Raw genomic sequence first — 24,619 nt, 5'->3', positions numbered from 1 at the left:
GTACAGGTAAATAAATGTCGGCTCTACTGCCAGTGTGCAAAATTGCAAGGAAGCGTGAAAGAGCTATTGTTGTAGGTAAAACGTAAAAACAATACATTTGTCTTCTGCCGTGGTAACAGAGATGTTACAACACAAAAAAACCTAAATAATAATAAAAAGAATGATTAGCCAGCTATAATATTTTAATTAAAAAATGTCAGACCTGTTGATAGAAAAATAAGAACAAATAAGAAGAAAAAATACAATTAAAAAAATCCTAAATAGGTAAAATGTCAAATAAAAAAAATACCCCCCAAAAAAAGAAATTAAACAAAATTGAAAACATTAAAATGCACCAACTTGCCAGGAAGGCAACATGAAAGGGGTTATTGTATTTTGTCAAAAGCATGTCATGGACATTAATTAGAAACCTGGAAACTGTTTCAGATTGTGGAAAATATTGCATGGCTGTGTTCTTTAAAATAAAAACAAGTACAATACAAGTATAATACGATCAAAACTTATTTATAATTAAAAATAAATAAAAATGAAAATGAGAAAAATACAATTAAAAAAAGAACATTGTGCCAGATTACCAGAAAGGTTACATGAAAGTTCTATTGTATTTTGATGAAAGCCTTGGAAACATTCACAATTTTGAAGAAAACAAGGTATACATCTCCTTTTAAAATGAGAAAAAATATAAAAATGAGAAATTCAAAGTAATAATAAAAAAAATACGAAAAATGCACTAAACTGCCAGAAAGGGGCTATTGTTAAAAGTAAAAACAATAAATTCCGTACTTCAAAGGGAGAATAGTGCTTATACCTGGGTGGTGAGTCTATTCACATAAAGATTTTGGTGTATATTCTCTTCTTCTTTTAGGGGTTATAGGGTTAGATATCACTAAACTTTTCCTCTTAGCTATTGCCGGTAGCCCTTCTGTGGTGGCATCACGCAAGCGCGCACACACCCAAACAAAGCAAAACACCCTCATGAAGTCAGATGCACAGTGAACTGAAATCTCCTTTTTTCCGGCCCTTACCAGGACCTCTACTACAAGTCTTACGACTGCGTGTGCGTGATGTTTGCCTCGGTGCCTGACTTCAAAGAGTTCTACACCGAGTGCGACATCAACAAGGAGGGCCTGGAGTGCCTGAGGCTCCTCAACGAGATCATTGCCGACTTCGACGAGGTTCGCCAACGGCGTACCGCCGTCCCTCAGCATCCATGCGTACGATAAATAAACACGCAATTGAATCATCGCCTGACTGGACGATCCCGTTGTTCTGCCGACAGCTGCTGTCAAAGCCCAAGTTCAGCGGCGTGGAGAAGATCAAGACCATCGGTAGCACGTACATGGCGGCGGCGGGCCTCAGCGGACCGCCCGGTCAGGAGAACAATCAGGTGGAGTGGCTGAAGAGGGCGTCAGGGGTTCCGTTTACACACACAGTGGAGGAACTGCTACATAAAGAATACAATATAGTATAGGTGAAAAAAAAAAAGTTACAAAAATAAACAAATCCAATAATAAAATTAAAAATGAGAAATACAAGGGAAGCTGAAGCAACGAAAAGTAAGGGCAAATAGAGACAAAAGACAAAAAATAAGAAAAAGAAAAATAATAATTAAAAATACATAAATACAAGTGAAAGAACAGAAATACAATTTCAAAAGTAAAATCTGAGAAAATGACAATAAAAAAATGAGAAATGATGATGAACAATTTAGGAAAAACTAATGAATAAATAAAAATAAGAAAAAAGGAACAAATTACAAATGAATAAAAAGAGAAATTCATAATCAAATGAGACAAAATTAGTAAACAAAAAATGTGATTTGAAACAATTAGAAAAATAAAATCAATCAGAATAAAAAATTGAAAATAAGAAAAACTAGGATAGATAAAAGTATGAAAAATTGCAATAAAACAAAAAGTTAACTGTTAGACTTTACACCAATCTGATCGGCTTGATCGGTATCGGCCGATAATTAGCATTTTATGCTGATTGGCTGACCGGCTTTAAAGTCATAATTTGCCCCAAAAGGCATTTACTCCGTGTCGCCGTCGTGTACAGTATATTTGAATCTAAAAGCTAGTTTTATTTTAATTAATTTTTTTATTGTCGCATGCCTTTTGACGTCATTTACGATCACTGGGCTTTGTCAAATCAAACGCGACCGGATAAACTCGTTGCCACGGCCACGACAACAACAATGGATCACGTGTGTATTGTGTTGGTCAAAAAAGAACAAAATGGGGGAAAACGTCTGGCGGTGGTGGTCACCGGTGCTAGGAGAAGACGTTCGTTCAAGGATTGCTTGAGGTATGTTCAAGTACTTTTAATACGATACGGCTCACAAGTAGCCAACAAAACGTTATGCAGCCTAATAAGCTAGTGCTAGTACTAACGGTTCTACATAAACATGCCAGCGTTCTGTTGAATCATTCTCTAAGGTCTTGGTGTGTGTGAAGTAATTTAATTACAATAATTTAATTACAGTAAGCTAACACCCATTATTTCTGTCATGTTGTAATGTTGGTTTGACCTGACTGATTAGAATATGTGACCTGATGAGAGAATATGTTTGAAGATACTCAGTATACAGTGCATAAGTGTATACAGTAAATGAACAAGTCATTTAAATAGACACATTGCTCCATCTTCTGATATCATTGGTTATCGTTTTTTTAAAACTCGCAGATCGGCCCCAAAACTCCTGATCGTGTAAAGCTTATTAACTCCGAATAAAACTAGAATCAAGTAAAACTACTCACCCTCTGAAAACACTTGACAGACATGTAATGAAGAGATATTGTCACCCGGTGGCACTTTACAGTTAATCTTGTAGCATTCGCAAACGCTTCTGCTGGAATTAATTTCTGTATGTAAATTTTGAGAACTTTTGAGAGATATTTGTCCAGAACATTTTGGTTCTGGCATTCCTTCGTGACCAAATGTGCGGCGTCATGCTGATCGCACCCGTGCGGTTTCAGGACCGGGAGCGTCAGCAGGCCCAGATCGGCATCATGGTGGAGTTTGCGGTCGCGCTCGTCAGCAAGTTGGACGGCATCAACCGACATTCCTTCAACAGCTTCAAGTTGCGCGTGGGTGAGTGTGTGCGTATCTCGACAACTCAAACCTCGGAGAGAGAGAGAGAGAGAGAGCGAGTGAGTGTGTGTGTGTGTGCGTGTGCGTACAGCAAAGCTTATGTCATCTTACTTGGCAATATTGCTAAGCTCCCGTGACTTCCACACTGCCGAATTTCATCATCACTTTACAATTCGGCACTTGATTTGTTTTCCTTTCACACTGTCTGTAAAAGCCATCATTTAACTGCCTTTTTCCTTGTGCAGTTGTTCTGTATTAACAGCACCAATTAGAATGAGGGTATTTCCAATTTGTGAAGTAGTATAAAAAGCCACTTTACAAACGCCACCATTTTTTTATTTAGTGTAGCTGTTCTGTAAAAAGGGCTTCAACACACAATGGGGGAATGAAGGCCACGTCGTCTGAGTTAGTGTCAGAAGATTGAAAAATGTGCATTTTTCTTCCTTTTTCTGTGTAAACAGACAGAGCCGATCCTGCAATTGTTGGGTTTCTGAAGTAGTAGCCGAAGCCCCTTAAACGCAGACGGTAATTTTCACTTTTTCTGTAGCTGCCCTATATAAACGGCACCAACACGGAAATGCAGTATAAAGTCAACGCGATAACTTTCTGTCTTCTGAGGTGATATCCGAAGCCCCTTTCAACAATAAGAAATTTCATAGAAGCACAGCACTAAACATTTAGGAATTAAAGCCATTTTACGAAATGTGCTTACATCCTAAGTGCACCCTGGATATGTCTATATTTTTTTTAATTCTGCCTCCTTTGAATATTTAGCAACATGCAACTTGGTAGGCATGTCTCTCATGAGTACACGTGCAAGAAAGCCTTGAAGCCATGACAAGACACGGGAAGTCTGCCATTTTAAGGAACTTGATGAAGAGGTTTTGTCTGAGTCCTTCCAAATTTGAAACGTTTATACCAGTGGTCCCCAACCCCCCAGGTCCGCGGAGCAGTACCGGTCCATCAGGCATTTGTTACCGGGCCGCATGGAAGGAATGACCAATGAATGAAGGGGGTGGGGGAGGGGGGGGGAATGCCTACTCTAAAACTGCTCCACGGTGCAAAAAAGGTTGGGGACCACTGACGTATACTAGACATTGCATATCATTTGAGTTTTGGACATTGCTTGTGACCGGAGCATGGCGGCAGTTTTTGCAGATCTGTTCATCGTGGTGAATGCGAACGTTTTCTTTGTTTCATTGTGTAATTGCAGGTATTAACCACGGTCCCGTGATCGCCGGCGTAATCGGCGCCAGGAAGCCTCAGTACGACATCTGGGGCAACACGGTCAACGTGGCCAGCAGGATGGAGAGCACCGGCCAGCTGGGAAAGATACAAGTACGACCAAGATCAACTCTTTTGTTACTGCCACATTTCAGTCAATTGTGAATGGACACCTGACGAAAGTGAAAATGGTAGTAAAAGTGACCCACGAAGCCATATTGTCTCTGGTGAAAGTTTATAAAACAATCAGTCGCAAAATGCATACTGCAGAGTTGGCTGGTGGTGTTGATGTTCAGCTCGCCATCTGCGTGCGTCTTTAAAAAACTTCACGCAACCTGTGCATCGTCTCAATTGTCAAGACTATTGTAAAAATTAGTTACCACTGTAAAATATATATTTTTAAAATGATTATAAACGTATGTAGACTGTTGCCTCACACCACAAGTGTCATTAAAAAAAAAAAGTCAGAGGAAAGCAAATTTTGAATTAATGGTCTGCGTGTTGACTGGCAGGTGACGGAGGAGACGTCTGACGTGCTGCACAGGCTGGGATACTCGTGCGAGTGTCGCGGCTTCATCAGTGTGAAAGGCAAAGGCGAGCTCAAGACCTTCTTTGTGTGCACAGACACGAGCAAGCAGCAAGGCATGGGCCTCAGTTGAGGCCAGGAGATCACGCTCGGAAAATGCGACGCTTGCGTGTAGGCGCGAGCCCAGTGTTTACACGCCCACCACCCAAGGAGTGACTGTAATACAGATGTGGTCCTGCGGGGTGTGCTGGAAATAAAGGAACTACAGTGTGTCACTGCGCTGGATGCGATCATAATGGACTTTGCTTCAAACAAACTGGAAATGGCCAAAATACCTGAAAAACTCTATCTTCAAACAAAAATGGCCAACTATCTGCGGGGTTTACAGTACCGTACATTTTCTTCATTGATTTTGGTGTGTCCTGTCATCAACATCCATGCTGGTACTCCAAAAATATGTTGCCTTGATCAATGTTTGCAAAATTTGGTGAAATTTTGATTGTTTAAAAAAAAAAAGATGATTTAGGTTTGTGAATAATAATAATAAAGTGATAAAAGGGGACTTTGCAGATAATGTAGTGGTACAGTTGCCTGACTGACTGCCCCATGGGTTCAGGTGTTTGTGTGACTGTTAATGATCTGTCTTAGATGTGCCCTGTGATTGACTGGTCTCGTCTGCCTTTCGCCAAAATCAGCTGGAATCGGATCCAGCTCTCGCAACACTTAACAGGATAAGTATTATAAAATTGATTGATAATAGGACCCCTTTTTGCCAGTTTATTATTCTCGTATTATACCATGTTCTGCACACATTAGTGCATTTAGTGTCGCCCATGTGTCAAAGATACCTGCTTGCGATTGGGGCTCGTTTGGGTAAATTCTCTAGGAGGAGTAGTTCAAAGTGCAAGTCCTGCAACAAAATGGGTGTGTCAAATCAAAATGGATAATTTGTTCAATTCCAGGCATGGGTCTTTGAGACATTTCCACCCAAATTTCATGTCAAGTTTGGGGACTTGTGAATACGCACATTTCCACCAGGTTGCATTTACTTGTTAAAATATATTATGGCCCTTGGAGGACGTGATAGGGAAAAACACCCGTCACTTTTGTACTTTAATGACCATGAAAAGAAAAAGTGTTGTACTAACACCATTTTGTGGCCGATAAAACAACAATGGATTCTGTCTGTGGATCATTTTGTCAGTTTCGTTACTGTGTAATGAGCAAGAGTTGTGGTTTGATGGGGGTAGTATTTTTAGTGGGACAATCTGTATATCTGTGTCGTTAACAAGCATGTAGTTCTTTCCAGAGTGTCCTCATCATGCTTGCTACTTTCTTACCTGTGAGGCATGTTGCTTCTTGAGCAGGACTGACTCATGTTGTGTGGCCTTACACCGCCTCTATCTTGTGTGAGGATATTCTAAATAACACTGTTGTATATTTGGCCTTTTCTTGCGTGTGAACAAAATGTCCTGAATAAATTATTCACAATAAGCATATGGTTTGTTAATTTAAAAGGTTTATCAAATGTCACATAGTGAGGATTTTTTTTTTTGTACCAAAAAAATGTTGTTAAACTGCAGCAATGGGCGGAGCATCCTGACAACTTGGCATGGTGTCCATTGGTTCCGCCGTCTCCCGCACTGAAACATGAACAGGGACATTTGGTCAGCATAAAGTAAAACTACTCCTCATTTGAAGCCTCCTGACACACACTTAATGGAGAGTCCTTCTGTTTATAATTAGCATTAGCATCTGTTTGGTAAAATTTCTTTGTAGTTGCTCATTGTACCTGTAGCCAGACCCTCCATTTTTGTTCGATGGTTATTGTTACAATTTTGCCATCAAAACACAAAAATCCAAAGAAAACGCAAACCACACTCGTTTGGAGTACGTCCCACGTCTGAGATGCGCAAAAATTAGCCGGAACGCATAAAGTACGATCAAGTTGCATCTTCTGACGTAGAGCTATGGCTTAGTACTCTGGTGTGGTGCTGGAAATACGGCGTATGATTTTTTTATTTTTTGTTTGTTTGGACGAGACAGGACTCTACAGTACGACTAACACGCATATGTGCTCTAATTTACGAATGGTGTGACATAAAATACAAATATGGAGGGTGCGTTCAGGTGCCCAGACATTTGATGACATGACATAACATTTCCGGGACTTGAAAGTCAACACACCATGGGTTATCATCGTGGTCTCTAAACCAATCAGAGATAGTGAAGAGCGGGGACCCTCCGTCTGATTGGCTGTGTGCGGGCGCTCGCGTACACGAAGTTGAGTTTTCTGACGGCGAGGCAGTAGTTGCAGTTATGGATAATTGAGCGACATAAATTATATAAGTTCCAAGCCTAAAGCCACCGCGACAATGGGAACATTTTGGATTCAAGCCAGATGAACGCAGCCATGCAACTTAACTTAAAACCTTAAGGTGTCTATATCCATTTTAAACCCAAACATCCCACCCAATTTCTTCAGCTGGGCCAGACTTTGGGCATGCCTGATATACAGCATTTAATATATTTCAAAATCCATATTTATCTAAACAAATTTGATAAACAAGGGCATTGAACCTTTATTTAAAAAACTAGGGGGCTGATCGAAATGTTTGCATCTTCAAAACCAATCGTCAAGAGGGCTTAGTTTATTGCCACTTCAAAACCAATTGATAGTAGGGTTTCACTTCTTCAATGAAAATGCTAAGGTTTGATTTACTTTTTCTTGCTTTATTTCTGAAGTGACATTAAAAAGACCTGTCACAAATACTGTAAGAATTTGCATCCAGGATTGCTGCAATTAGTAATCGATAACTCTACTGACAATTCTATCGTAAGTATAAGTCAAGTATACGGATAAAATATATTTTTGCTTGGTTAAAGAGCAATTATGAATACACAAAAGAAAATGAGACATTCACTTTATCCTCTTTTAGATGACCAACAGTATTTTTCTTAAATTCACATTGGGCATATAGCAGGAAACTGCATTTTCCTGTCTCCAAGCATTTCTAGTGAGGCAATTTCAAACACAAATATAAATAGATTTCACTTTAAACTTGGTATTTCTTGTATTAAAAACACAAGGCATTAATTTAAAAAAAGAGGAACACAAGTTTGTCATCTTGTTATAAAGGTACAATCTTATCCAACTATGGTATCTCAGTCGGAACACTAGGGGGCACTATGTAAAATATTACGTCAAAAAGAGGCGAAGAAAAGGACACGAAGAAGAATGTAGATTCATCTTGGAATAGATTCTTGCTGTGTGCTGATCGATTGGTAAATGAAGTGAATAAAAAAAGAAATACCGTACAAGACTGATTCTTGAGAACACTACACTAACTGAACCAGACGAATATAAAAAAAGCCCAGACAGCACAGTCGGCCCGCCGTGTAACTATTTGCGTGATAGCGCACAAAGCGAGCTGCTAATGCTGACCTAAACAAGCATACGTGACATCAAACCGCACGATTCCAACAATGCAATGTGTTTTTTCTTTTTTTGCAATAATAAACATCCTTATTGTTACGTTTAACATTGTCGTTTCTGTGTAAACTGTTGTTCTTGGAATGTATACCCTTTATTTAGTTGTCACATTTATTGTTGACTTATGTTGTACTGTTTTTTTTGTTGTATTTTTAAATGAAACCTTAAATGAAACTTTAGTGTGTGAAAGAATGACCTCTTGCTCATTTCCTCCACCAGTGTGTGTATAATGATTCAAATGTTAACATTATGTTGTAAATAGAGAAAGCTCAGAAGTGTTCGTTTTTCATTGCTTGGTCAAAGTAGCAAGTCTCTCCAAGTCAATGGGTTCAAGTCCAAGTTAAGTCACGAGTCACTGCTGTTCAAGTACGACTCAAGTTGCAAGTCTTTCAACATATTGTCAAGTAAATTTGAAAGTCATCAAATTTATGACTTGAATCTCACGGGAGTCCACACCTGACAGACACACGGGAAACTTGCTTATTAACTATAACCACAGCGGTAGACGTTATTCAGCCAGTAGCTGACTACAGACATTGAGCACACAGCACAAGCGAATGTATTCGATCAACAGGTGAAGGGCAGTCTTCAACAGACATGCCTGTAGCCTGAGGGCGGCTCTTATTTTTCATGATTTCAGAGCCTTATTTTACATACATGGTGATTTTTTAATTTTTTTTATTTATTCGTTCAAATTTGGCAGGGTTTTTAAAAACACTCCTCTGTGCTGTGTCAAATTTACAAGACATATTTTTGGCCTCTTTGGTTCAACTTTAAGTTCTGCTCTGTAGGAATCAGAAATGAGACGCAACTATTCACCTGTGGTGAGGTCTACGAGGGCCTCCAGAGGGAGCGCGATGCCCATGGCCTTCCTGATGGCCCAAATGCTGCTGATGTCACGTGGGGCCACTCGGCCCGTCAGCGCGGCCAGGTTGCCCGTCACCCTCTCAGCTGCAGACAAATTAGATATAAAAATACATTTACATAATTAACTGTGCAGTAATCCCTGCTATATAAAATACTTTTCTGTTAATATATTTCGTGTAAATACGTTTATAATGCATTTAAATTGTTTACAGCATGTAAAATATATTTTAAGACATTTCTACAACAAATGTTTTAATTTGCATTGTAATTATTATTTATTATATATATTTTAATTATGATTATTATGTACTTGTTTTACATTCTATGCATGTATTTTGTGGTTGGGTTTACAATTTGTTTAAAAGTGTGTTTTAATAGGTTTAATTGTGTTTAACGCAAGGGTGTCAAATTCAATGTAGTTCGGGGGCCACAGACAGCCTAATTTGATGTCAAGGGGGCCACTGCAAAGCAATACAAGTACATTAGGAAAAACTTTATTTTTAAGGAACTATAATTTTTGCAGAACATTAAGAACCTCAGATTTCTTGAGAAAAATTTGATTCACCTTCAGTTTATCATCTACCTGCATGCCTCATACTTGACCACAATGATTGTAAATAAAGGCACAAACAGGGTTCCTACACATTTGAGATATCAAAATTCCATACCTTTTCCAGAGCTCTCTGTAAAGAATTAAAATAATTTGTGACATTTGACAGCGTCTCGGCGTTTCAATCGCCTACTTTTTTTCCTCACATTGATTTAATCCTTGTCATCGGCGAGTCGATTTAAATTCTACAGAGTAACCTCTTCAGCCACTTGTGTCTCTTCATTTTTCCTCTCAATTCCTCAGCAACATCCCAGTCAAAGGTGTAAATGATTTAATCACTCATTATTGTTTTAAATTTTTTAATTTCTGTCCTTTGAGTCTTCCCATTTACTTACAGTGTCCATGTTTGCTCGTATAATCTAATGGCTAAGAGTGCTGCTCATTAATTTGGAACAACGTCATGATTTGTTTTTTTGAAAGGAACTACTTGAGACATTTGAAGCATAAGCCAATCAAGTATTCACTAAGGTATAATACTATGTGCTCTCACACAAACATTATATCTGCATTTCCAAGCACCTTTTTTTTAAAAAAAAATCTATTTTTTTTAGATGATTATATTTGTTTTACAAAATTGAGCTCTTTTAACTGTCTTTGAAACATTAATATTTTTTTCCATACAATAGTTTCCATTTTCCACACTTTTACAGACCTTGAAATTGATTAAATCAAATTCCATACTTTTCCATACTTCTGTAGGAACCCTGCACAAAACTTAAGGTCACTGGTATATGGAACTAAAAAATATAGTATTGCACTTTAGAATTAAAATCAACTTAAGATCCAGGAATTATTTTCACTCCATTTTCTACATGAGCGTAATAATTCTCAAAATTCTACCCTCCACCACCACAATGCATTTTTTTTTTTTAACTTCTGAAATCATTTAAACCCTAGCAGACCGTTTTTTGCCGAAAGGCCATGTTTTACATCCCTGATTTAAAGCATGCGGGAGGTATATTTTGAGTCTTAAACTATTGAAAATATAAAAATAAAAATAAGGTCTCTCACAAATTTTCACATCACGGATGGGTGAATGTAACTTCCACAATAAACAGGGGATCCCGATTTATTTTTATTCTAAAATGTATTTAAAACATAATTGATATATATATATTTTTTTACCCAGCTCTAGTTCCTTGGTGGTCGGCGCCAGCAGGCAAATCATGTTGGGCGGCTGTTTGGTGCTCAGACGCTCTCTCTGCGCCTCCTGCAGCTCCCGCAGGAGCCGCGTGGTCTCGTCCAGTTTCTGCTGCACATCTGCTGCCATAAAGACATGCACACAATCAATGTTATTGATCTTCAATGAGGCACATCATGTCTCTTTGATTGTCTCTTGTGTTGCTGTTTGTTTGTTTATTAGTTTTACCTCCAGAAAGCTCCTCGGCAGCGGGAAGCTCCGTCTCACTGCAGCCCCAAGCATCAGGCTGGAATGCCTAAAGAGGGGGGGAGAGAAACGGGTCGGATAAATAAGCATTGCGTGTGGCACAGCTGAGGGAACGTGGAGTGAAAGTTCTTTGAAGTTAGTGGCGGCACACGTTTAATGCCAAAGTGGGGGTGCCATTTCAGGAATGTTGTTAAAATTTAGCCCCTGAAGCCAGTTTCACAGTTTGGTAGCCATGTATAACATGACGAGACTCAGAAAAGAGTCTCAAGAAGCCAAGCCTGAAAAGACACAGGAAGTCAGCCATTTTACCAGTGTTATTTACATTTATATATTTCTTTCAGCAGGGACAGTCTATGAATCCCTTCAGAGCAAGGACCTACATCACATTTTATCTCCAAGTCATCAAATATAACCACCATGCTTTGCCCGCGCACAATGACGAAAGATCAAATGCCCATTTTGGTCATTTCCACGGGTTCTTAAACGAGGAACTTGCCCTTGAGATTCTTTCTGATTGGTACCGAATTTGAACCACAGATCCTTGACAAATGGCCAACACTAAATTATAAAACATTTGAGTTCTTAGATCATAGTAGCGAAGTTTGATTGCTCACCATAAACCTGATGAAGGTCCCTTGTTTTAAAGAGATTTATAGGCAACACTCCTGGCAGAAATGTATATCTGTAATAAGCTGTGACTGCCAACCTGAGGGGATGAGAGTTAACTGGAGTGAGGCCAAGAATGGCAAACAAAGACAGACTTAAGTGTGTGCGCGGTGAGGGGCCATTCAGCAGGCGGCGAATGAAAACAAAAAAACTCCCCTCTGGGGTCTCGTCTAGTTGTGTTTTGAAGATGTTTCCATTTGGATCAGAGCGAGCAGCTGCCATGTTGACACAGCTGTGCAGTAGAACACGTCCTTTGACTTCCAAACATCACATGCAACTGAGGCCCCCCCCCACACTTTCACTGACATTTTGCACTGGAATGTGAGAGGCGCTGAGAACAGGTGTGTGGACCCACTGAAACCTCCCCCCACCCACCCATACACATGATTCACCTCTGCTTTAGCTTTGTCCTCTTGTGAAGGCTCCTCCACCTGCTGGACACACACAAACTATCAAGTTCCTGTTATCTTTCGCTAATTATATGGATGTATGTGTGTGTATGTATCCATAATTATATGGATGTATGTGTGTGTGTGTGTGTGTGTGTGTGTGTATATATATATATATATATATATATATATATATATATATATATATACACACACACACACACACACACACACACACATATATACATATTTTTATTTATTTATTTTTTTTAAAAGGGTGCTTACTGGTTCGGTCTCTTTTAGCTTCTTTGAATGCTCGCCGTTGGTCATTGCGTCCAGAAGGTTATCGGCCATTTTGTACACATACTCGCCCGACTTGGACAGGAACTCCGACAAGCTGCCGACCACACGTATTGAGCTCATTGATTAACGAGTGACTATGAAAGCTACGGGGTGGGAGTAAGTGACAAGTAAGTCTTAACTTTCCAGTTTGAAGTAAGTCCTAAGTTCAGTCATGCAATATTGCTCAGTCGTTAGCTCGCTAAACTAGCACATTCATAATGACATTTTAACCAGTTTCTGTATTGTCTGTTACCTTCATGTTACATTAAAACTAAGGATGGGTGAGTACCTATATGCGGTATCGTTATCGAACCAATATCGCCCTTATTTCAAGGTATCGGGTACTCGTGAGGGCTGCCAATACCAATGATTTTTAAGGCAGAAAACGATGACATTAAGTCCTCCACGCCAGTAGTTGTCGCTATACTGCGGCCATTGCACTCATCGGCCTACCATCATGTGCATCAGAAAGAAAGACAGGTCTTTGTTCACAATTATATGTCTGTGGTAATTGAAGTTTCAAAACTACTAGAGGTATCAGTACTCAATATCGGTGGGTACTGAAGAGTGAATGCTCGTACTGGTAGCAGTCTGAAATGATATCGAACTGCTAATTAGTAAGTTTAGACTAGAAGTGGGTCAGCTAAATTGTTGACGCACTTGACATGGATTCTGTAGTGACGGACGAAGTTAGAGGTTGACATTGTGGTCTCTCTTCTTTTTGAAGTGCAAACCTTTCATGTTGCCATTCTCTTTTTCTTGATTTCATTAAAAACATAATCCTTGATTTTAAATGTAATCATCTTCAGCATTCCCTGGTGGGCTGCCAGGTTTGCCAGCGCTACACCGAACTATTCTTTCAAAAACAAATATCAGATTAGCTTGAAAATGCTGATTTTCATATGTAAACAGGAAAAACTTGTCAAGTCATGTAGTTCAAGTCTTAGTCAAGTTGAGTTTCATTAATACCAAGTCAAAGTGAAGTTGAGTAGTTCATAAGCTTTAGCCAAGCAAGTCCCGATTCCTAAAATTTCTTACTAATAAATAAAGTCTGATTTGAGTGAAGTCATGTGTCTTCAGTACCTCACCTCCACAACAGAAGCACAAACTCACCTGTCCGACTCCTGCAGGCTGGACTCGCCCCCGTAGAAGCTGTAAATGAGGTCTGAGTCGTCCTTGCCGACGTTGGAGAAGCTGGAGTCGTAGACGGGCGCGTAGGACGTGAACGGCCCGTAGTTCATGTAGGACACTGGCAAGTAGATGGTGGCGTGTCAATGTCAGTGGAGAACTTGATCTGCCCCAAGAGAGTACGATTTTTTGGGGGGTACCTGGAGTGATGCGGTTCCTCTTGTCCTCGCGGAAGCCCTGCAGGCAGTTCACACCGCTCTGCAGGCGGGTGGACATCATGCCTAGTTTGATAGGGCAGTATCCCGCCTCTGTAGAAGCAATCACATGAGAACATGGTGGGTTCTGTGTAAAAAGCAAAGGCAGAGAAATTCTGGATGATCTGTTACAGCTGTGATGTGCCAACTTTGCAGGATTTCAGTGTAAAACAGGTCTGTGTGTAAATGAATGCCGAAAAGAGGGACAGGTATGCGAATTTCAAACACCCTACACTACCTTCTCCCACCCTGTTGTGTGAAAGCAATTGTTGCGATGAGACAAGTATTTTTTACATAACACCAGAGGCTGACGCTGTCATCTAACTTTCTTATTGCAGGTTGCCATGTCTTGTGAGAAAGGGAAGTTATGGCAAACTGGATATATGCGACTTTTGCTGGGTTCTGCGAACATTTCTATTACCTCAGCATTGTGGGATCTCTGTCTGCAATAGGATTTGCACATCCACAATATTTTGGAAATATGCCTTCTAGTGGTTCGAAGCATTTCACGCATAACAGTTAAGGAATTTGATAGGAGGCTTTCTAAGTGTTTTGATTTTCTAGCAATTTGACAGCATCATTACTGTTCTGTTTTTATGAATTTACCTCCCGCTGACGGATCAGCTGGGTTAACAAACGCCAGAGTGGTGGAGCCATCTGACTGCCTTTGCCTGCTAAACTCCAACTGGAAACAAAACAATCAATCAAGACAGACCTCCACCAAGGCAGTTGTTGCGTTGTGTCAGACATGTTTTGTTTGCTCACGTCGCACTGCAGCACTCGGTTGGACAGTTTCCCCCTGGACTCCTCGATTACCTTGCGAATTTTCTCAAGCTCTTTCTCTGCCCCTTCTTCCTTGGCTTCCTTGTCTGGTCTGCCGGTGAATGAAAGGCGACAAAAGAGGCTTGAGCTTGCTGTGCTAACCTTCAGTCTGTTCAGAATTTAATGTGCATCATTATGACATCTTTTGCGATCAAATGATCAAAATGAAAAACTACAAACTTTAACATTTACTTCATAGGTATAATGCTCCCAGTTAGTTTGCTAACATCAAACATGCTTGTAACATGCCTGAACACATTAAATATGGGAACGTGCAACAATAAGTCACCCTAAACAGGTGCCATTTATACAGTTGAGTTGGGTTTAAGTCAGGGCTCTGCCTGGGCCATTCAAGAACAGTCACGGAGTTGTTCTGAAACCACTCCTTCGTTATTTTAGCTGTGTGCTTAGGGTCATTGTCTTGTTGGAAGGTGAACCTTCGGCCCAGTCTGAGGTACTGAGCGCTTTGGAGATGTTTTTAGCCCAGGATATCCTTGTACTTGGCCGCATTCATCTTTCCTTCGATTGCAACAAGTCGTCCTGTCCCTGCAGCTGAAAAACACCCCTACAGCATGCTGCTCCCACCACCATGCTTCAATGCTGGGACTGTATTGGACAGGTGATGAGCAGTGCCTGGTTTTCTCCACACATACCGCTTAGAATTAAGGCCAAAAAGTTCTATCTTGGTCTCATCAGACCAGAGAATCTTATTTCTCACCATCTTGGGAGTCCTTCAGGTGTTTTTTTTAGCAAACTCCATGCGGGCTTTCATGTGTCTTACACTGAGGAGAGGCTTCCGTCAGGCCACTCCACCATAAAATCCCCGACTGGTAGAGGGCTGCAGTGATGGTTAACTTTCTAGAAATTTCTCGCATCTCCTGACTGCATATCTGGAGCTCAGCCACAGTGATCTTTGGGTTCTTCTTTACCTCTCTCACAAAGGCTCTTCTCCCCCGATTGCTCAGTTTGGCTGGACGGCCAGATCTAGGAAGGGTTTTCCATTTCAGGACTATTGAGGGCACTGTGCTCTTAGGAACCTTAAGTGCAGCAGATATTTTTCCTAAACCTTGGCCAGATCTGTGCCTTGCTACAATTCTGTCTCTGAGCTCTTCAGGCAGTTCCTTTGACCTCATGATTCTCATTTGCTCTGACATGCACTATGAGCAGTAAAGTCTTATATAGACAGGTGTGTGACTTTCGCAATCTGTATAATCAAACATAGCAGGACTCCAATGAAGGTGTAGAACCATCTCAAGGATGATCAGAAGAAATGGACAGCACCTGAGTTAAATATGAGTGTCACTGCAAGGGGTCTGAATACTTATGGCTGTGTGATACTTCAGCTTTTCTTTTTTAATAAAGCTCCAAAAATGTCACCAATTCGTTTTTTTTTTTTTGGTCAATATGGGGTGCTGTGTGTACATTAATGAGGAAAATAAATAAATGATTTTAGCAAATGGCTGCAATATAAAAAAAGAGTGAAAAATGTAAGGGGGTCTGAATACTTTCCGTACCCACTTTATATGCACTTTTAATTAGTGGGAACTTCCAACTGAGAAGTGCAAACGAAAATGAGACTGATAATTAAATTTTAAGCACCGTTTGTTCCAAATGTTCTCTTGCTTTATCTGTCATTTTCTGATCATTCTCCCTCTTTTAATCAACTTCTTTTTTGGCTACGGTGTGGGTCCGTATGGGACTGTTTTTGGGTCCGGACAGGGACTGCAGTTCGCCAGTTAGTGACCTCTTTTAAATGTCGCCACGATTGAGCCAGAGCAAGCTCCTTAGCTCGCTAGCGAGTAAGCTCCCAGGCTAGCGAACATAATAAATAGTTAACTTTACTTAAAGTGTCCCGGTTGTGTGCATCTACGGATTCAAAGCTGTTCCGCCAGCGGCTCACTGCGTCGTGAGAGATATGCCAGGTGTTACCACAACAAGGAAAATTGATTGGAGTCCGGAAAGAAAGTCTCTGTTGTATTTATGTAACAATATCCCGCCCTCCTCTGCCTGTGATTGACTATCACCCAGACAGGACTCGAACTTTTTGTGGATAATGATTCGCTGAAGTATTTCAGCAACATGCGCGCCCGCGCACACACACACGTTGGTAAGCAAGTGCGTCTGTGGATGTAGATTGATGTTTTATGTGTCCCTGCTCATTTTTGTGCATCTCAGACGCGGGAAGCACATCAAACAAGATCCATCCATCCATCCATCCATTTTCTACACCGTTTATCCTCACTTGGGTTGTGGGTATGCTGGAGCCTATCCCAGCTAACTGCAGGCAAGAGGCTGGGTACACCCTGAACTGGTTGCCAGCCAATCACAGTGCACATATAACCAAACAACCATTCACACTCACATTCACACCTACGGGCAATTTAGAGTTGTCAATTAACCTACCATGCATGTTTTTTGGGTTGTGGGAGGAAACTGGAGCACCCGGAGAAAACCCACGAAAACACGAGTAGAACATGGAAACTCCACACAGATGAGGCCGGATTTGAAACCGGGTCCTCAGAACTGTGAGGCAGACGTGCTAACCAGTCTTCCACCATGCCGCCATCAAACAAGATCCGTGTATACATTATAAATTGGACTTTACACCGATTTTAATCGGCCTGATTGGTATCGGCCGATATTTAGCATTTTATGCTGATCAGCTGATCGGCTTTATTGTCATAATTCGCCGATTTGATCAATGAAGTCATTGATCGGCTCCGCAAAAGACATTTACTCCGTGTCGCCGCGTGCACAGTCTATTTGAATCCAAAAGCTAGTTTATTTTTAGCCTTGTCGCGTGTCTTTTGACGTAGTACTGTTATTTAAAAAAAAATAAAGAAAGATAATAAAAAAACAAAAAACATCGATCATTGGGCTTTATCTTGTCAACTCAAATGCGACCTGATACACTCGTTACCGTGGCGACAACCAGAGTGGCACGCGCCGACGGTATTATAAGGACAAAATGGGGGAAAACGTGTCTTGGTGGTCACCGGTGCTCAGGACAGGAGAGGACATTTGTTTAAGGCTTGCTTGAGGTATGTTAACGTACTTTCAATACGATAAGGCTCACAAGCAGCCAATAAAATTTTATGTAGCATAGCAAGCTACTGCTAGCACGAACGGTTGGACGTAAACATGCTGCTGTTCTGTCGAAGCATGCTCTAAAGTTTCGGTGTGTGTGAAGTAATTTAATTACAGTAGGTTAGCACCCTTTATTTCTGTCATGTAATGTTTGTTTAACCTGACTGATTAGAATTTATGATCTGACTATAGCAGTGATTTCCAACCTTTATGGAGCCAAGGAACATAGTTTACAATTGAAAAATCTCACGGTACACCAACAAACAAAAATGTCACAAAAATTGGATACATTAATTACTGTATGTACTTCCTGCCATCTAATAGAAGACCATACACTATGCCTCACTGGAAAAATAGAGGAACAAAGATACATTATTTATTGTAAATAAAATTTTTGGAGCAATTAACTAAGTAATGCAGTAAATGAACAGGTCATTTAAATGGACACATTAGACACACATTCCTCCATCTTGTGATCGCATCGGTTATCGGTTTTTTAAACTCGCTGATCGGTGATCAGCCCCTAAAATCCTGTTATAAAAGCCTATTATAAATATAGGAACATGTCATGATGAGTAATAATATGTAATGATGAGTAATAATGACCAAGGGCTTTTTCTAAAGGCTAATGCTTGCATGCTAAAACTTAGCATGCTACCAACATGCCTAAAACAGTTGATATAATAACATCAAGCATGCTGACAACACAAATATTGCAAATATGGAAATGTCATGATGATTCGAGATGAGCAGGTGCTATTTCTAAAGCACAATGCTAGCATTCTAACAGTTGGTATGCTAACAGCTAGCGTGCAAGTGACCTGCATAGACCCATAATCATGGTACAAATGTCACCTGTCAGTGAATGACTATTATCTGGATGTTGGCTGGTTGCTAGCATGCTAGCTGTTAGCAAACTACCAGTTAGCATTTTAGAATTCGGCTGAAGACATATTCTAATTAAAAGTTGGTGCCTTTGTTCTAGATGTGAAATAATTTCTACTGTATGGATCTAGTGAGGCAGATAAGAGTATCTTGATGAGAAAGATGTTTCTGCGTGTCTACCATTTTGATAGCAGCTTGGCTTTACATGGCTTTTTAGTAGCAGGCGGAATTACAAAGACGCACACAAAGACGTCACAGAAAGAGACAGGACATGCTGAAAGACATTCCTCGCGTTCTCCGCCTGCGGCGCCACGCAACATTTAAAAGGGGTATCAGGGCAAAAAAAATAAGATGGCAGACATCGTGTGATGTAAGCTAACAGGGGAGAAAAAAAGTGGTAGTAACAGGTTGAAGGGAACCTGGGTGTGCCAGGCGTCTGCGATCGCTCACTGCCCTCCGTGCTGGCTTCTCTTTTGGTCACCAAGCAAGCCGCCCCTTGATCCTGGCGATTCCATGCAGCCTTGTCAGATGGATCCAGACCGGACATGAACTCAATGCTCTGCTTCAGGCTCTCCAGACGCTCCTGTAGGTGGAGGAATGACATACACGTTGAAAAGTGCTCTACTGCCCCGGTGTGGTGGATCTCATTTGTGTACCTTGTTGAGAATCTTCATCCCCGAGTGCAGCAGCTTGCGAGCAGCTTTGTGGTAAATGGTTTCAGGCTTGTTGTGCACCATGGCGTTCTCACACATTGTCCTGAAGTCAGCCTACAACAACATCGACCGCTAGAAGGCATTTTCTGTATAAATTGAGTGTGAATGCGCAGGAGCTAAACCTGAATTAAAATGCTGTGCAATTAATTTAATTTCAATTGTGACACTGAAAAAAAGCTTAGTTTTCATGATTATGGTTCATTTTTACAATGTATTCATTCATTTGGGAATTTTGTTTTGGAAAATGTGGAATACTAAAAGATGAGGAAATTTGGTGAATCTGAAAAATAACCCGAGATAACCTGAATGAGTTGAAGAGTTTGAAATTAGACTGATTTGAAATCGGTTGATAAATGTGGGAGACGGTGGTAAATATGTAAAATGCCTAGTTGGGATTTATTTTTCAGCGGCACGGTGAGCGACTGGTTAAAGAGTCTGCCTCACAGTGCTGAAGACCAGGGTTCAATCCCCGGCCCCTCCTGTGTGGAGTTTGCATGTTCTCCCAGTGCCCAGTGCCTGTGTGGGTTTTCTCCGGGCACTCCGGTTTCCTCCCACATCCCAAAAACATGCATGGTAGGTTAATTGAAAAATATAAATTGCCCGTAGGTGCGAATGGTTGTTTGTTTGTATGTGCCCTGCGATGTGAGGATAAGCAGCTCAGAAAATGGATGGACGGATTTATTTTCATGGAAAATTTTAAATTGTAGGGAAAGTATTAAATTTGGGAATGTAAACTAATTTTTTCTAAATTTTGTGAACTTTTTAATGTAAGAATGGCTTTAATCGGTTGAGAAATTTAGACAGACAAAAACTGAAAATTTTGTATTCTGGGGAAATTGGAAATTTTGGAATGTGAAAAATAGTTCCCAAGATGCCCTTAATGAACTGACCTTAAAGTGATCTGGAAATGTCGAAGGATTAGGTCAATTTGTAAAATGTCTCCCTTAATTTAGGAATTTTGTCAGGAAAAAATATGAAATCCTGAAAAATGTGGGAATTTGGAAAACCTGAAAACTAATTTCCAATGTGTCCTAAATAAGATAATTTTGGGATTGCAAAAAGTGGTTTCCTGAATGCCCTAAATATGCTTAATATTGTTTTGAAAAAAAAAATGGAATAATAAAATAGAGGGGTTTTCAGCATTCACAATTTTTAATAAATACGCTATAATGTCAACAACTGTTTTTCACATTATTTTAGTGTTGTGTAATTTTGAGAAAAAATTTAATACATTTTGGAATAAGGCTGTGACATAACACAATGTGGAAAAAGTAAAGAACTGGAAATACTTCCCGGAGGCTTTGTGTGTGTGTGTGTGCGTGTTTCAAATATTCCAACCTTGAGCTCATCCAAAGTCACGTAGCTTTGTTTCTTCACTTTTTCTTTCATGGTGCTGAAGTCCATGGGCTGCTTGATGATGATTGAGTAGCCTGGCGCGATCAAGTCTGTCACTGGGAAGGTAAAAAACGCACTGGGGTCCTTCCTGTCCACAACAAGAAGTAAAGAAGTACATGGCATTAATAATGCAGTGGTTATCTCGACTTAAGTCATTCTGTGACTAAGCTTGTAACTCAATATATTTGAATATCAAATCCTTTCCTTTCGAATGAATAGAAATGCCGTTAATCTGTAAAAGACCACAAAAAAACTAAATGTTTTTATTTTTATTAAAGAAATATAGCACAGTATTGTATGAAAACATAAAACAATGATGTGGCCGACAGCAGTGTGTTCTCTTGTCGTGTTTGTGTGTTTGACTACTTATCCCGTTCAATAAACGTATGAAAGTGCATCAGTGATGGTGGCTCTCCTTGCCCACATGTGAGGGTATTTCAGTACTGTAATTGCTCCAATTTTTCTCACTTCACTCGTGCAGCAGCATATCTGAAGCTCCCTTATACTCAAATTTTGGTTATGCAACACAAAGGGAAAATAAATAAATCCACTGACAGCTGGTAACTTGAAAAACTCAAAGTTTAGGCACTCATCGGTCAAGGTACTGCTGTAATGGAGAGCAATAACCATGAGCATGTGTCAACAAAATGACGGCATACCTTTGGAGTTGTCTTATGAGCTGGTTCAGCGCTTCCTGTAGAGGAGTTAGTTCTTTCTCTGCTGAAGGTGTGAAAAAAAATCAAATAGAATCAATATAGTGAACTGAAAACAATATGTGCTGGTTTTAGGATACCTTCCAGTTTATCCAGCTCCGATCTGATGGGAGTCCTGCAGTTATCCCGTTCATCTTCTCCATCCCTATCGTGGCCCTTTTTCTTTTTGATCACCTTCCGTAATGCCAATCAATCATTCAAACAAATCAATCAATCAATCACTTAAAATCAATCACCAAAAGAACCAAAGCTTCATTACCTTCTTCTTTCCTTTGTCACTGTCAGGCGTGCCGCAGTTCCTCTCTTTGTCCTTTTTCTTCTTCTTTTTCTTGTCTTTGCCTTTATCACATTCCGGCGACTGCTCGTCGTAAAAAGTGTCCCGGCTGGAGCTCCCCGTGGTCACCTCATTGCCGGACACCTTCAAGACCAGTTTGAGTGGTCTCTCTGCGTATTCTGCAAAAACAAAAATGAGAGACATGCTAGTGCTGGGCTATAAGGCCTTAAAATAAAATTTCAAGCTTTTTACTACAAACCACAAATGACATTGACATTATTCGAAACAAGCTTTGCTTTTCATTCCCCTTTCTCCGATTTTCTTTATTCCTCCTGATACCAAACAAGCTTCAAAACAATGTTTTTAACCTGAATTAACTTGCATTTACATCCACTTTCATAATAGAAAATAGGAAAATAAGGGATTTTTCCGTGGGAAAATGTCCCTTTTGTCAATGTATGTAAACATGATAAAGCCCCACTTTTAATAAATAATTTAACATAATAAAATGTAGAATATCTTAAATGTCTTTAATTCACCGGGCTCCTTTATTGTTAAAAGCAAAACAATGTCAAATGATTCAGCTCATGTTGTCTTAATTCTTTCTTACAGGAATTTAAGTCACCAGTTGCTTTTTTAACAACAACAAAAAAAACACTATCGTTAGAGGGTCAAAAAGTCGTACCCACTAATTTAGCAACACTGGCTGTGCTTTTGTAAACGAGCTCCACTCGGTTCTCAGCCTTAATGTCAGTGCAAGCAGTGCACATCAGCGCCAACGCACCTTTGAACTAGACACTGCTTTAAAAAAAATAATAAATATTTTTTTATTTTGTGTGAAAAAAAATTAAAAATATATATTTTTTAAATCACCCTGGCAATAAACTCGAATTAAACGCTCAAATCAATTAATTGCCCAGCCTGGACACAGATATGTAGATTACACTGCGTCATATCGTCAACAATAATAAATTATCCTAACTATAAGTCTGGCAGGACTCTACCTGCTCACTACAGCACGAGCAGTGTGTGCACTGGAGTAGACCTCACTCGAATTCCGCAATAACTAGATAGTTACCTAGCATCGACAACTCTAGACCACTAACGTCAAAAGCCCACAGAGACGTACTAACTAGTTAACTGGCGAACACACAGCAAACCCAATGACATGCTAACGCTCTACGAACTAGTCGCGACAACAATATAGTGACAGCTACAAAACGTGCAATTACCAAAAAGAAACACACCTGAACGTTTTTGCTCTAAAATCACCGTCGTCGCGTTGAATTTAGTACAATAACATAAACGTGTTTACAAAAGCGAGGTAGTTTAACCATGATATTAGCACTGAAGCTAACAGCCCTCAGTAAGCCTTCGCGCACGACCGTCGCAAACTAAACATTTAAACTAAGACGTCTTTAAAAAATAGGCATTTTATAAGTCGTTAGGTGTAACGAGTCGTTAGGTATACGTTGAGTACATACCTTCATATGCATGTTTTTCCGACTTGTGTTTCTTGTGTTTCTTTCCCATCGTTTGTATTTCGTTCAGGCACCACCGGCGAGTTTCTTGTGTCCCTGTGTTAGCTATTGTTTGGCAATCCACAGACAGGAAGCTCTGAAGAGGTGCAGCCTCGGTTGCCTCTTAGAGGCGAGGCGGTGTGACTGCGCTTGACTGCACTTCTTTTCTCGCCGGCAGAGAGCAGAATGCCTCTAAAAATCCTTTTTTTTTCTATTTGTTGAATCAGCTACGCGTGCTCCCGGGGCCATCAGATGAGGAGGTAGGCTCCTAATGTTTGTGTAGACGCCTGATTCGCTCTGTGTTTATGAGCCTACAGTCGTCGCTTGCATGCTAGCATTTTGGTGGCCATGCTGGTGAATATTGGATTATTATTATATATTTTTTTAAATAACCCTAAACTCAAACCCGAAACCCTATTCATGAAACCCAAACCCTCACCCTTACGCAAACCCCAGTGCCCTCATCTCCTAACCCCCAAACCACTATAAGCCCTGACTCTAACTTGAATAACCTCTGACCTTAACCCTCACTGTCCTGTATTAAATTACTGTACTTTAAAATACAGATTGCAAAGGAATAAAAACAGCTCCGTCTTGACATATAAACAATTTATTGTTATTCTTTTCGATTGCGTGTCTTTGCCAGTGATAGCATCAGTGTGTTCTTTGTAGCAGTAGTAGTCCGAGAGCGTGTGCCAGCGATGAAATGTTGGGGGTCATTACAAGTGTCAGGCCGGCAACACGGTTTGAAGATGCAAGAGACCCCCCCCCCCCCCACCCCCACCCCTATGCTTGCACATGAAAGTACAAGTAGAAGAAGCTTGCCAGCATCTTTGCATCGCCAGAGCTCTAACTCCCTTCGATGATCCTTGACACGTGTATGGTCACACTACTTAAGCCAAAAAATAACATTGTTTCTGGGGTTTGGACTGATCTTGCTACCTGTCTACTAACATGGGGAGCTATTCAAAATCTGTTCTCTTCTACAGTATATGGGTGGAATCTTGATGGAAACGTTGCACATCAGTCACTGAAGTTATGTGCTGTATGCAGGAGTGTTCGTTTGGGTGTGTTTGGCATTTACATGTGGAGATGGGGGTCACTGATGGTGTAGTGGTACACTCGCCTGACTTTGGTGCGGGCAGCGTGGGTTCAGTTGCCAGTCAGTGACGGTGTGAATGTGACTGTGAATGGTTGTCCGTGTCTATATGTGCCCTGTGGCTGACTGGCG

General features: G+C 40.4%; 2 protein-coding genes across 16 annotated transcripts in view; one reads left to right on the top strand and one right to left on the bottom strand.

Moving 5' to 3' along the window:
* The window catches only part of adcy7 (adenylate cyclase 7), an 87,712-nt gene extending 81,294 nt beyond the window's left edge, over window positions 1–6,418 (top strand). For 2 of the 4 annotated variants that reach the window (XM_061669067.1, XM_061669058.1), the window contains exons 23-27: window positions 1,029–1,175; window positions 1,280–1,387; window positions 2,979–3,093; window positions 4,307–4,431; window positions 4,830–6,418. In XM_061669067.1, coding sequence (XP_061525051.1) covers window positions 1,029–1,175; window positions 1,280–1,387; window positions 2,979–3,093; window positions 4,307–4,431; window positions 4,830–4,976 — 642 coding nt within the window. In that variant the 3' untranslated portion in view covers window positions 4,977–6,418. Of the gene's footprint in view, window positions 1–1,028; window positions 1,176–1,279; window positions 1,388–2,978; window positions 3,102–4,306; window positions 4,432–4,829 lie in introns of those variants that run through there. The other 2 variants (XM_061669076.1, XM_061669085.1) reach the window with 2 other exon arrangements.
* brd7 (bromodomain containing 7) lies at window positions 489–23,464 on the bottom strand. 12 transcript variants are annotated; one of them, XR_009767697.1, is made up of 18 exons: window positions 23,353–23,464; window positions 21,854–22,047; window positions 21,675–21,768; window positions 21,541–21,601; window positions 20,825–20,969; window positions 19,430–19,540; window positions 19,193–19,356; window positions 14,745–14,853; window positions 14,586–14,664; window positions 13,926–14,033; window positions 13,711–13,846; window positions 12,541–12,652; window positions 12,259–12,315; window positions 11,183–11,249; window positions 10,939–11,076; window positions 9,156–9,287; window positions 2,965–6,486; window positions 489–1,444 (listed from the first exon to the last, which is right to left on the bottom strand). XR_009767697.1 is itself a non-coding variant. In XM_061669105.1 (18 exons), the coding sequence occupies exons 1-17, from the start codon at window positions 23,399–23,401 to the stop codon at window positions 6,416–6,418; spliced, it is 1,827 nt and encodes a 608-aa protein (XP_061525089.1). In that variant the 5' UTR covers window positions 23,402–23,464; the 3' UTR covers window positions 489–3,124; window positions 6,403–6,415. The 12 variants fall into 12 exon arrangements, 11 of the variants coding, with proteins under 11 accessions (XP_061525089.1, XP_061525101.1, XP_061525082.1 ...); XM_061669105.1 differs by having other exon boundaries at window positions 489–3,124; window positions 6,403–6,486; XM_061669117.1 differs by having other exon boundaries at window positions 6,403–6,486.
* Window positions 23,465–24,619: the final 1,155 nt, after the last annotated feature.

Source organism: Phycodurus eques, chromosome 2 (genome assembly GCF_024500275.1).
Source record: "Phycodurus eques isolate BA_2022a chromosome 2, UOR_Pequ_1.1, whole genome shotgun sequence".
NCBI lineage: Eukaryota > Metazoa > Chordata > Actinopteri > Syngnathiformes > Syngnathidae > Phycodurus > Phycodurus eques.
This window is presented reverse-complemented; position numbering and strand designations above follow the sequence as displayed.